The 12,610-nt window shown below is 38.6% G+C and overlaps 1 protein-coding gene across 1 annotated transcript; it reads right to left on the bottom strand.

Annotated features, from left to right (window-relative positions):
- Positions 1-1,743: 1,743 nt before the first annotated feature.
- LOC137924719 (carboxylic ester hydrolase-like) lies at positions 1,744-10,651 on the bottom strand. Its single transcript, XM_068768137.1, has 11 exons — positions 10,520-10,651; positions 8,805-8,944; positions 7,907-8,049; positions 6,400-6,585; positions 5,458-5,648; positions 4,809-4,977; positions 4,007-4,223; positions 3,454-3,544; positions 3,134-3,149; positions 2,439-2,571; positions 1,744-1,912 (listed from the first exon to the last, which is right to left on the bottom strand). The coding sequence occupies exons 1-11, from the start codon at positions 10,601-10,603 to the stop codon at positions 1,750-1,752; spliced, it is 1,533 nt and encodes a 510-aa protein (XP_068624238.1). The 5' UTR covers positions 10,604-10,651; the 3' UTR covers positions 1,744-1,749.
- Positions 10,652-12,610: the final 1,959 nt, after the last annotated feature.

The raw sequence follows: 12,610 nt of genomic DNA, 5'->3' as shown, positions 1-12,610 counted from the left end.
ACGGTGTTCGAACTTGAACTCCTCTGAAACGGCTTGACTGATTTTTACCAAATTTAATATGCGTATTCAATAGGTCTGAGAATCGGCTACTATCTATTTTCTATACCCCTAAGTGATAAAGGTTGTTCACACTTAATTTTTTTTTTTTTTAACGAAAATTTTTTTTTATTTTTTTATGATACAAATACAAGAATACATACAACTATAAATTTTCACCCCTCTACGATCAACCCTTATTTTTTTTGTCAATTAAAACCTTGTTTTTTTGCAAAACAACGTTTGCGGGAATAGCTAGTAATACTATAAAAGTGTATATAATTTTTAAATGTCTATTGCAGAGTTCCCCAAATTTAAATTGTGTTGTAGAACCCCTTGCCATGTTTTTCCGTGTTGGGCAGACCCCCTACTTACCTGATATTGATTTCCTGTAAATTTATAACTGTAGTGAAGTTTAGTGTTAAAAACTTAAAGTAAAAACAGTTAGTTTATACATTTATTAATTGAATTTAAATTAAAACTACTCGAAGTAAAATTTTGTATCTGTTATGTAAAATATACGTAACATTAAATAAACATGTATTGCGACCACAAAGCGAATACCAACATCCTACAACTTACACAATTTTATAAACATATATAATACATTTTTTTACTTCATAGGTACTTTTAAAAATAATGTAAATGTTTTGATATTATAAGATAGTATGATGTAAGTTATCTAACAGCTTGGCGACCTCTCAATCCGGTGATATAGCCCTCTAGTTTCACTACTTTAAAACAGGTCCTAGACAAACTCTACGCCATGGTTGCACAGACTTATTAAGACTAGGGGCCACTCGGGCAAATCATGAACTGATGGCGGGCCGGCCGCCAGAAATATAGGTAATTAAAGACAATAAAGAATTTATAATAATAAAGGAATAGAATTAAATATTTTTCGAATGTACGAGAGTATTATTTTTGCTGTCGGCGGGCCACCAGTATTCGAACGGCGGGCCGCGATCTGTGCATCCATGATATATGCCCTGTCACCTCAAACTCGCGCCTCTTATGACCAGCAGTGAGAGGCCAGTAAGAAAAACTAGTGTTTAGCTAGACTCAACCAAAATATTAACACTTAAAAAAGATCGCCTCCATGACTGGTTAAGTTCCAGGTTCAAGGACTTCCCGCGACCTTGACTATGTTCTTGATCCACCTAGTGGCGGGCCTGCCCACACTGTTGGCTCTTGGTTACTGACTGATGGTACGAGCGATGAGCCCGCCCGCTGCCATTTCAGACGAGCAATTCTTCGAGTTCGAATCTCATTTGTGATTCGACCTCGCAGTGCTCGCAGGACCATACCCTCTCCCTTGCTCTCTGGATGAACTTGAGCCTTCTTATGAAGCCCGTTGTACGTGACCGCGTCTCAGTTCAGTATATCATCACCGGCAACACAAGTTACCAAATTAGCGAACATCACCAAAGTGTAATTGAAACTCAGTTATGTTTATATTGTAAAATGCATCACAACATATACGCAATTTCTTCAATATCGTTTGCGTAAAATTACTCCATGTTTCCACTTCAATATGGCGAAAATGACCGTTGCGGTATGCGTTCCTTTAGAGCAGTAAATAAATGAATAAGCTGCATTACATCTTGAATGTAATCATAAATTAATTAATAAAAAGACGTAAATGTAAGGCAACAATAAAATTTGTTTCTTTTAAAATTAAATTTATTTATTCATATAATGCTTTCATAAATATTAGACAGGATATAGCATCTCTAATAATCCGAGCCTTTGTTCCTTGAGGTTGGTCTTGATAGTGAACTCCGTGTTGATCTCAAGGTAGGAACGATTTTTCGGGGTCATGGGAGGCCAAACAAGACCTTCCAATTCTGGCTGAAGTCCGCGAGGATTAGGGTCCCTGTGGAAATTTTATTGAATTATTTACAACGCTCCGTTTTTACAACAAAACATTGGTTAGACGATGAAAGCAACTATCTCTAAGTACAATAACATTAGCTTCACTGTTATACTATGCAAAATAAAGAAGTTGGTGCATTATAAGCTAAATTAAATCTGTATATTTACGTCATCGTGAGCTGCGTATAGAACAGGGGAATCCCGCGTCAGAGAGCGGTACAATATTTCTCGCCTTGTGATTGGCTGATGGTTTTTATTAGTTGAATATTGTTTTCGTATTTTAAAAACCAAAAAAAAAACTGGATCTGGATCATAGTTTTACTTGTTACCATTGCTAGGACACTAGCTTGGTCTGAGAGAACATATGGAGAAGCCGGTTTGGCTTTTAGAAGAAGAATTAGACATTTAATGATAGTATGATGTATGCATATATGAACAGCATATATTTGTGCTAGGCAAAGGTTTAACAGATCGGGATTGATCAGCAGGAACAGGTACATTAGGTCGCAGTGGGTTAAGTAGCTTACCCGTGCTTGGCGAAGGTGTACCAGATGCCGGTCATGCGGTCGACGAGCCGCGCGTCCAGACCCTCTGTGCCGATGGCGGGGAAGCGGTAGCTCAGCGAGAACAGGTATATCAGGTCGTCGTGGTGTGCCGCACCTACGGGCAATTTCACATTTTTTTTTTAAAAATTACCCCCCTGCAAGGCATGGGCCTACCTTCAAGACTACCACAATGGCTAAGTAAGAAAAGGATAAATATTTAGCCATTTCCGCACCTGCAGTGGTAGTCGTGCAACAAAGTGTACCGCCCGTCAGCCCGCTGATAAATGCGTATGCGGCAAACAATGCGAATCACACAGCTGCCGTCAAATCACTCAACACGTGTTCCACCCCTCCACGGGGCATCTTCAGAAGTTATGTTACACCGATTAGTGCCAAACACAGAGTTTCTTACTTAGGATGAACTTTCGCAAGGTAACGCCTGATTCCATTAAATATACCACAATGACTAGTCTCATGCTGCCCGTGTTCAGCGTCTTCTCGTGACGTTGACTATGCCTATACTGTACCAATGGTAATGAATAACTTTAATATTTAACCCAAATTGCACAGGATCATGGCCTGTGGTGAGCCGCGTCGGTATGAGTCTTATCAGCATATTAATTGCTACTCACAGTAGAACAATATAAACTTCTATATTTAATGAAATCAGGCGGTACCTCGCGGAAGGCCATCCTAAGTAAGAAAAGGACCAATATTTAGCCACTTCCGCACATGCAGTGGTAGTCGTGCAATGAAATGCACTGACCGCCAGCCCGCTGATAAATGCGTATGCGGCAAACAATGCGAATCACACAACCGCCACCGCAAAATTACTCAACACGTGTTTCACCTCTCCACGGGGCATCTTCAGGAGTTATGTTACACCGATTAGTGCCAAACACAGAGTCTATATAAACTTCCGCTAAATAAAACCTACTATCATAAACAGGTGTCTGTCCATAAAGCTATTATTCTCACCAACGGGCTTCTTTGTGACAGGGTCTACGTAGTGGCTGTGTGCGCCCGTGTACGCAAACTCATAGTAGAACACGGGCTGTGGAGAGTGTCGGCACATCAGGTTGGCGGTTCTGAAACAAAATACATAATTTTGTTACGATGTAATGCTAAATTTTTACATGATTATTCGACTGCAAAATGTTTTTAATTCATTTGTAATAAACGGAATCGGATTTTGCAATATAATTCCTCTAATCATTATTATTAAGTGTTGAACTACAATTTGCAAAAGTTCAAACGCGTATAAAAAGTAAATCGACGGAAAAGTCTTATTATTCTATAAGCGAATATTTAAATGACAAGAATCCTTGGCAGTGATGTCGCCTGATTATTTTGATTATATTTAGTCTATATCTGATAAAGTGTGTATGTATAAACCTGTGTTAAACTTTACTAAAAGATGTGTTGTCGTGGAGTATATTCCCGCTGATTCTCCAAAACTGTAACACCTAGCGAAGCAGAGTAGAGACAAAAAAATGTAAAAAAATGTTGGCGGTCATCAGAATGACCATTAGAAAGTACTGTCTGCTCACCTGTGGACTGGAAAAGCAACGATAGCATCCCCGTACAGTTGGCCAAGTCTTTCGGCGCTGGCTGTGTCATTTTCCAGCGGCTGGTCGTGTAGGTAGGCCTCCCGCAGGACTGCCAGGGTCTCGGTAGACGAGTTGCGCGGCAGCTGGAACGATATCGGCGCAACCTTATCCCACTCCTTGTTCATCTTTGTCCTCAGCGTGTCGTTCTTTATGATATCTGCAATAGGTTTACGTGATTGATCATTCTGTATTTACAATACGAATCGTCGTTATCATTTCAGATGTAGGATGTCCACAGCTGGGCATAGATCTTTCAAACACACAAAATTAAAACCTCTTCTGTATTCGGTTAAAATTTTAAATATGAATTATTCGAATTTCTGTTCCGGCCGGTAATTTTTAAAAATAAAGATGATTCTTTCTGTACTTATTCTTTATACAAAATTTTCTTTAACATTTAATTTCATTAGAATCCATATTCCACAGATTAGCGTCCGTGCCTCTGTTTTCAGAATTACATTTAATATTTCCGACATTGTTTTTGTTCTCGTTTTTGCATGTGATTATTAACTTTCTCAAACTGTTTACTAACTTAATTGTAAACTATTTAAAACTAAGTTAAAGTTAACTAATTATAATAATCTTTTTTTAAAAATTTCGGTTCGTGCGACCATCCTTGTCCCTACGGTGGACACAGGATTGATTTGTTGGACCTTCACTTATCAAAGGTACCAAGTTTGAAGTTAAATCTAAGAAGTCTTGAATTTTATATGAAGTTAGGAAGTAAATTAACAAGTCTTACTGAATGCCATCCAGAAGAACTCTTTCCTGGTCTGGCTGATAATGTAAGGCACGGGGTGCATTCGGCCGCTGCGGATGGAGTCCCGCGGGTCCTCCGTCAGGAACCGTTCCTGCCCGAAGTCCGGCTCTACCACGGGATTCCAGATGCGCACCGGGTTGTATCCGAACTCCTGTAATGTTTCTAGAAGTTATTTCACAGGTTTATTTTAATGTAATAACATAAATCAACGTAGATATAGGTTTAATTTATAAAGAAATCTACGAAATGATTTATAATAATTTTAATTAAGCTACTTCCTTGTACTAAGTAAGACATCCTTCACGACATTATTATTTATAACATTTTTAGAGTGACTATAAGAAACAGTCCGAAAATATAGGTTTTATTTACAAATTCATTCACAAAAGACGTCCACTGCTGCATATGGAACTCTTCCGTAGATTTCCAATAAGACTGACTGGAAGCAACTTCATTCAGCGTCTTTCGTCCACTTAACCAGGTCGTGGTAACCTTGTGGACTCACCTCCTTCGCTGCACGGTCCGCAGTGTGCACTCCCGAACCTTGAGTCCCTAGCGGCCACCAGTTCGGCGCATTATGTGGTCTGCCCATAGCCACGTTCTGCCCAAGGCATACGCCTTGCTTACTTACATAAAATCCTCGTAAAGAATAACCCAGGTCTCTCCAAGGTTTGGTCTTGAGGCAGTCGATGATGGCTTTGGAGGAGTTCGTGGGACAATTTGAAAGCTCTGCTTGACGAACGGCGAGATGCATCAGGTGCCTTGGGCTCCGCATGCTACCGACGGGTGAACCGCTCATTGAAATGGCTCGGTGGAAGAGTCCTGGGAAAAGTGCAAGTTTATGTCATCATCGTTTCCATCACTGCTGACCACAGGTCCCCCTCCCTCCGTAGATTTCCAATAGGACCCGTTAGAAGCTGCTACATCCAGCGTCTTCCGACGACATTACCAAGGTTGTCTGTCCACTTTATGGGCGGATCGAAGGCTTCATTCCAGGACCGTAAGGCCACAACAGCCAACTGTTCAGCGCGCTATGTCTGCCCGCTGCCATTTAAACTAGCTAATACACTCGGATATGTTTATGTATACATAATACAAATATTTATTGTTCAAGCAATAATAAAATAGAAACAAGTTGGAAAGAGTCAAAATAAAACCAACAAATTTAATTTAAATCAGCAACCAGTTGATTACCTTGTTCTTCGAAATATCTTCTATGTATCTTCATCTCCGTCTAATATTCTCCATTTTTTTTAGGTTATCCTACCATATTTTGTATGGTCAATCTTTTCTTTTATCATTTTGTAGGTAACTTTGTATTTGAACTATTCCATTCGGCGTCCATCAACGAGGTGAATACATGACCTTTTTAAAGTCCTCGAATAACGCTGTCCTGTGGTTCCTGCCGATACTATTGGAAATTAATGTAGGCGACACATATCCAGCAATTAACGTGCTACATCTGAAATAATGATGACCTTGATGATTCCTTTATAACTTAATTGAAGTCATCAGACAAAAAGTCCTTCTTAACTTCATTCAGCGTTTTTATTGTTTTTCTGAAACAGCCTACCTTTGGACATGGGTGAGAGCTGGTGCAGCAGCACACTGACGGAGCCGGCGCTGCAGCCGGCGATGGTGACCAGGTCAGGGTCGCCGCCGAACGCTGCAATATTACGCTGCACCCAGCGCAGTCCTGCCACCTGATCTTTTAACCCATTGTTGCCAGGCGCCAGTGCGTCACCAGTGCTGAGGAACCCTGTAGAACAATACCATTATTGATACAGCATAGGGACGAGCAGGGCTTGCATCTAGGCTTCGTCTGTTTGTACTAGGGACCATTTATCCATAAGGTACTAGACTGGTCCATGGATCATACGGTCGACCTTTCTTAAGGTCTTCGGGAGTAGCTGGGTGCAGGCCGCTACCTACTGGTTTTATGGGAAAATTTTGGACATACATATATCCAACACTGGATGTCCTTAGGATGAAATGATGACCATTATGATGGTAACTACATCCTTCAACTTTCTTAATATTCTTCAAATTGATCACTAATAAAATATTTTTCATTGTAGTGAGATTTTTAACTAGTGTTCTGTTTTTTTTTATTTATTTTAAAATGCGTCTGACTTTTCTAAACAGTGTAACCTTACTTTTTTTAGTTTAAAAAAAATTACATTAAAATAGGTAATATATTATTAAATAAATCTTTTTATAGCATTCAACTGTTTGCACCTGATCGAATTGTCTGAACTTGTTTTGTTGACACATTCACATGATTGATATTATAATGTGTACATAAAACAATTTCGAAAGGTATTCCGAACGGGATTAACTTTGCTATTTATAATTTTAAAATAACTGACGTTTCAAACGTGCGTGTAAATGCCTATTTGATTGTTTTCATTAAACGGTTTTATTTAGTTCGACCCGTACGGAATTTATTTGGGCCAAAATTAGAAATTGAAATTTAAGCACCTTCCCGTTGTCAGATTGATCTGAAATTTGATACACACATTTAATTTAGATGACAATACAATATAATAAAATCAATAACATAATAAATCTAAGATGACCGCCGATACAAAATGGCGGATTACATATTTTTCCTTAACCCCCTCAATATGGGTATCAAATGAAAGGGCTACACTAGTAAAACACGATGATTATGTCAAAATTTAAAATTCAAGATGGAGGCCTTTCCAATATGGCGGACTAGGTACATATTTTTCCACAACCACCACAACATGGGTATCAAAAAACCGTTTAACTTAAAAGTTTTTTAAATGTATTTATTTTGAACTATTTTTGAATAATATTTTCTCTTTACCAATCTATTCACCTCCCGATATTAAGCTTAGAGTCATGTTTATTAGAAAGACTACGGGATTACAGAGCGATAATATGAGGTATATTTTCAGACATATAACAGGATTGATGACCATAAACTAAACATGGTACTTACTGTATAACAACAGAAATGTATTGAGCCTTGCTGACGAAGATATAAGATCTAAGATTACGCCGAAAAAACCATTCATTTGTCTACTTGTATTTAATACGTAAAAATGAGTTACCAAGAGAGCCCAGGCGGTAGTTGATGGTGACCAGCACGAGGTCCCGGTCGAGCAGGTAGTGCGGGCCCGCCAGGTCGCTGCGACCCGACATCGAGTAAAAACCACCGGCGTGGATGTAGAAGATAACTGGCATGAGGGTTGAGCTGCAAATATGTATGTATGTTTGTTTTAATTTATACTACTACTGTTTTCATACTGTTTGTCTGGAAGAAATTACGTTTTTTTATGTCCCCAGTTTTTGTGGGGGTTCGTTCCCGTTTGTCTTGTTTTTTGAACGGAAACTTATGCTTCTTGACATTTTCTTTCTTTCATCCTTCACAATTCAATTGACTTTTTTCTTCTTACATTCCTCGCATTATCTTTTACAATCGCGACTTATTTTTACAATTTAATAATGCTGGTCTTCTTTCTTTCACGACACACTTTCCGTAATTCTACATTTTTCATTTTTCCATTATTACTTTTTTGTTGTTTTCTAACATGACATTACTTTTGTACCATCTTATAGTACACGAATGTATTTTGATTACATCCTAATTTTGGTTTTGATAAAATAAATGTTTTATAGCTACGAAATTTTAATTTAATCTTACTGTGGTTTGTATAGAATAAGAAGTGTTGTTTTAACTATTTTCCTTGCAATTACTTTAAGAAAATTTAAATAAATTGCCGAGTTTGTCCTGCCATTCTCTGCTTTTGCACATAACAACACATTGAAAGAATCATTTTACATAAATTAATGCTTATTTATTAAGACAAAGAAAAAGTAAGTAAAAAAAAGGACCAATATATAGCTACTTCCATCATGCAGCAGTAGTCGTGCAATAAAGTGCACCACCCGTCAGCCCGCTGATAAATGCGCATGCGGCAAACAATGCGAATTACACCAGTAGGGTACCTGTTACGGTTGTGAGTGTACACGTTGATCCGGAGACAATCTTCGTCGAGGTAGTACCCGGCAGACGCCGGCATGGGACAGGCGGGGCCTTCTACGCTCGCATCCACTTCTTCAGGATACGTCAAGATGGGTACCGGAGGCTGACGGATATAACATAACAAACACATACAACTGTTATTTACTCGCACTTTATAAAAAGTTTCGTTGCATTTATACTATAGGTACAAAAAAAAAAACAAAAGAAGAAATACTGTTGAAACATTTGATATGTTTGAGGAGAGACACGCTAATTGCACTTATGCATATGGATATATCTATTATTTAATTCACACAAAACTCTTTAATAAGAGGCTGGAAGACGTTTCCAACTGATCCTGGGAGAAGTCAATGGTGGACGCCATGGCTTGCAGTGTCCTATTATTAATGTGATGATGATAAAGTTGATATTAAGTAACTAATTGACTATAAATAATCAACACGGACCTTGATAAATAGAAAATTTCTTCTAAAAAAATGTTTATAGTAATTCCTTTAGATACCTAACGAGATGCTTTTCTAACACAGCTTTTTAGAAAATAGTTGTAACATAGAGCCGAATATTGAAATAACAAAAGAAATGTAAATAAATGAAACAAATATAAAGTATATAATAAAAATAACCTGTTATAATTAATGTAAAAAACCGTGATCTAGGAATGTAAATGAAGGAACGAGATGCGAGAAAGAAGACCTGCACGCAAAGAACGAGATCATGTGAAGCTTGAAAGAAATGAACAAAAGATAATGTGATGCACGAAAGGTAACATAACGTTCCTGATCGACACAAGACAGAGAGAACCAGAGGTCCCGAAAACGTCGGTCAAATAAAAAAAACTAGAACAGGTGAGCGGGACAAAAGAGGGATTTACAACTCGATGCCACAAACACAAATGGAAAGTCATATTGGAAAACGTATTCTACGAAGAAGTAAGAAACTTAAAATTATTAGTCGTTCTCAAATTATGGCTTGACCATGGGAAATGTAGATTGATTTAGTATACTGTACAGAACTTCTTTCACTGCCCAACTAGCAATAAGAGGGATTTCTTGCTCGATTGCTTTAGACAGGAGGAGGTCGGCAAACAAAAGTAATAGATATAGCCCAGCGGGTTAGTAAGTTGGTGTGGTAGTTGGGAGGCTAGAAAGTGCTCAGAACTGCTAGCTGGGACCTTAAGGTTTTAGAGTGGCGACCACGAACTGACAAGCAACGCCTAGGATGTCTAATGGAATCAGGCGTTACTTCGCGGAAGTCCATCCTAAGTAAGAAAAGGACCAATATTTAGCCACTTCCGCACATGCAGTGGTAGTCGTGCAATAAAGTGCACCGGTTTTGCGCTGTAACATAACTCCTGAAGATGCCCCGTGGAGGGGTGAAACACGTGTTGAGTAATTTGGCCGTGGTGGTTGTGTGATTCGCGTTGTTTGCCGCATACGCATTTATCGGCGGGCTGGCGGGCGGTGCACTTTATTGCACGATTACCATTGCATGTGCGGAAATGGCTAAATATTGGAGCTTTTCTTAACGAGGATGTCCACCACCAAGATTGGCTGAGGACGTTGTTAAGATCACCAGAAAACACTGGATGCAAGCTTCTTCCTACCGAGTCAAGAGGCAATATATGAAAGAGCTCTTTATATAGCAGTGAATATGTGGCGGTTAATATTATGATGATTACCTGGAACCTGAGGTGTCCGACGGGCGGCTGCGCGTACCGGATGCCGCGGTACGCCTCGAAGGCGCGTCCCCGCCGCGACTGCATCGTGGAGCCCCGGATGCGGCCCGACGGTGTCTCCACCACTGGTTGAACTTCATTACGTTGAACTGTACAAATGTAATGTATTTATTTACACCAGGGGTGGCCAAACTGTAGCTCGCAGGCCACATGCTGCTCTTTGAACAATTATTTTTGGCTTCGATTGATTGTCGAATTATTTCAATATTTAAATTTATACAACCTATGTCAGTTCCTGGGAAATCGAAACAAATTACTGGTATCAATAATAATAATAATTATTGCACCATAAAATTAGTGAAATCCAAACACCGATCCTAATTAACTAACCGGCATCTTAATTATTCAAGTCCAAATAATTTCAATAAATATAATTTTTGTAAAAATACATTCTTTTGCGTGTTTTAAATGAGCATTAAATTTTGGCACGCAATAAATTTAAAATTTCGTAATATGGCTCGCACTATCAAAGAGCTTGGTCACCCATGATTTTACATATTACATAACATCGTCTAAAAACACTGGATGCAATGCACATTTGGCCGAATTTATTAGAAAACTAGCAAGGTCAATGTCCAGCTGTGGATGTCTTACAGTTGAAATTATGATGATAATGATGACATATTATCATTTATACGTAAACATTACAATAACAAAATAAAAACGCAATTGACGGTCTTATCGCATTACACTGTCTTACAGACAACCTTTGGATGGATTGCAATACATTTAGAATTTAAGTGAACGTCCATTGATGCTAAAAAATAATAATTGTATAATGTACTAGTTGTCCTCTATCCATTTTTTAACGCTTTATGGTCTTCACTTGACCAACTCGCCTGATAGAAAGCGAAGATAAAGAACACAAACGCTGTAGATATACCTATTCACTCTGATCTTGAAGAAACCTGGGTTATAATTCTTAGGATATAAGGAGGCCGGCATATCGTTCCATAGTCCAGCTGTGAGACCAGAAACGAGGACTCGAAAAGCTTCTAAGAAAACTCCACAGTGTAGGAGTGGTAGTAGGTTAACTTCCTACTAGTCTTTTAGAGAAAAGGGGATGGTGGAATAAGGTCGTGAACTACTCGCCGGTGGTGTTCAAAGCTGAGTAAACAAAGACTCGAAAAACAAGCCGTTCTATTGAGTCTAGAGCTTCGAGCCGGTACTCAGCTGAACCATCCCAAAGGGGGCAGTAGTAATTTGAGAAATAGAGAACGACCCCTCCTGAAATCCCATCTTATATGACCTCTAATCGACGAAAGGAATATTTATATAAAGCTTATATATATTTCAAGTTTCTAAGCGTTGTACTTTCTGAAATATTATGATCGATCAACACATAGGTGGAAGTCACGTATAGTTGTATATTTGGATAAATAAATATTGGCCACTGCACGTCACGATGACAAGTGTTGTACCAGCTTCCAATGGCTTTCCGTGACATAAACTATGTCGTCGGACCGACTAGTGGGGGGGGGGGGAGGGTCAACCTACGCAGCGGTTACCAGCTCGTGGTCAGTGACCATCGGTTTCACGAGCGATGTGCTCCACCCACAGCCACTTTAGACAAGCAATTCTTCGCGCTGCGTCTGTGGTCTTAGTTTTTTTGCGGATCTCCTCATTTTTAATTCGATCTCGCAGTGAAACTCTGAGCACATAACCATTACTCTCTGGGTGACTTTGACCCTTCGTAATCGACTACGTCTTGGATCTATATGTAGTTGTATTGTATTATATTATAATCACAAGATGTAGTTACTAAAGTAAAATTATATTAATTTGATAGTGCTTAAACGTAAATTCAAATTTATTTTTAAATAGGTTACTGAGATTATGCTATATTATATAAACTTATATTATATTTAAATTGTAGTAAATAATTTAAGGAAATATTCAACACGCATAGCGTATTAATAAATACATACATATGTTATAATGTATCCCATTGCAATTCGAATACACGAGTATTTGAAAGAAATCAACAAAGCAGTTACAATTCAAAATATCTTTATTCAAGTACGCATTTACACA

Source organism: Battus philenor, unplaced genomic scaffold (genome assembly GCF_028537555.1).
Source record: "Battus philenor isolate CCGP_79_NKW_IND1 unplaced genomic scaffold, ilBatPhil1.0.hap1 SCAF_24, whole genome shotgun sequence".
Taxonomy (NCBI): domain Eukaryota; kingdom Metazoa; phylum Arthropoda; class Insecta; order Lepidoptera; family Papilionidae; genus Battus; species Battus philenor.
The sequence above is the reverse complement of the archived record's forward strand: the minus strand, read 5'-3'. Positions and strand labels throughout refer to the sequence as shown.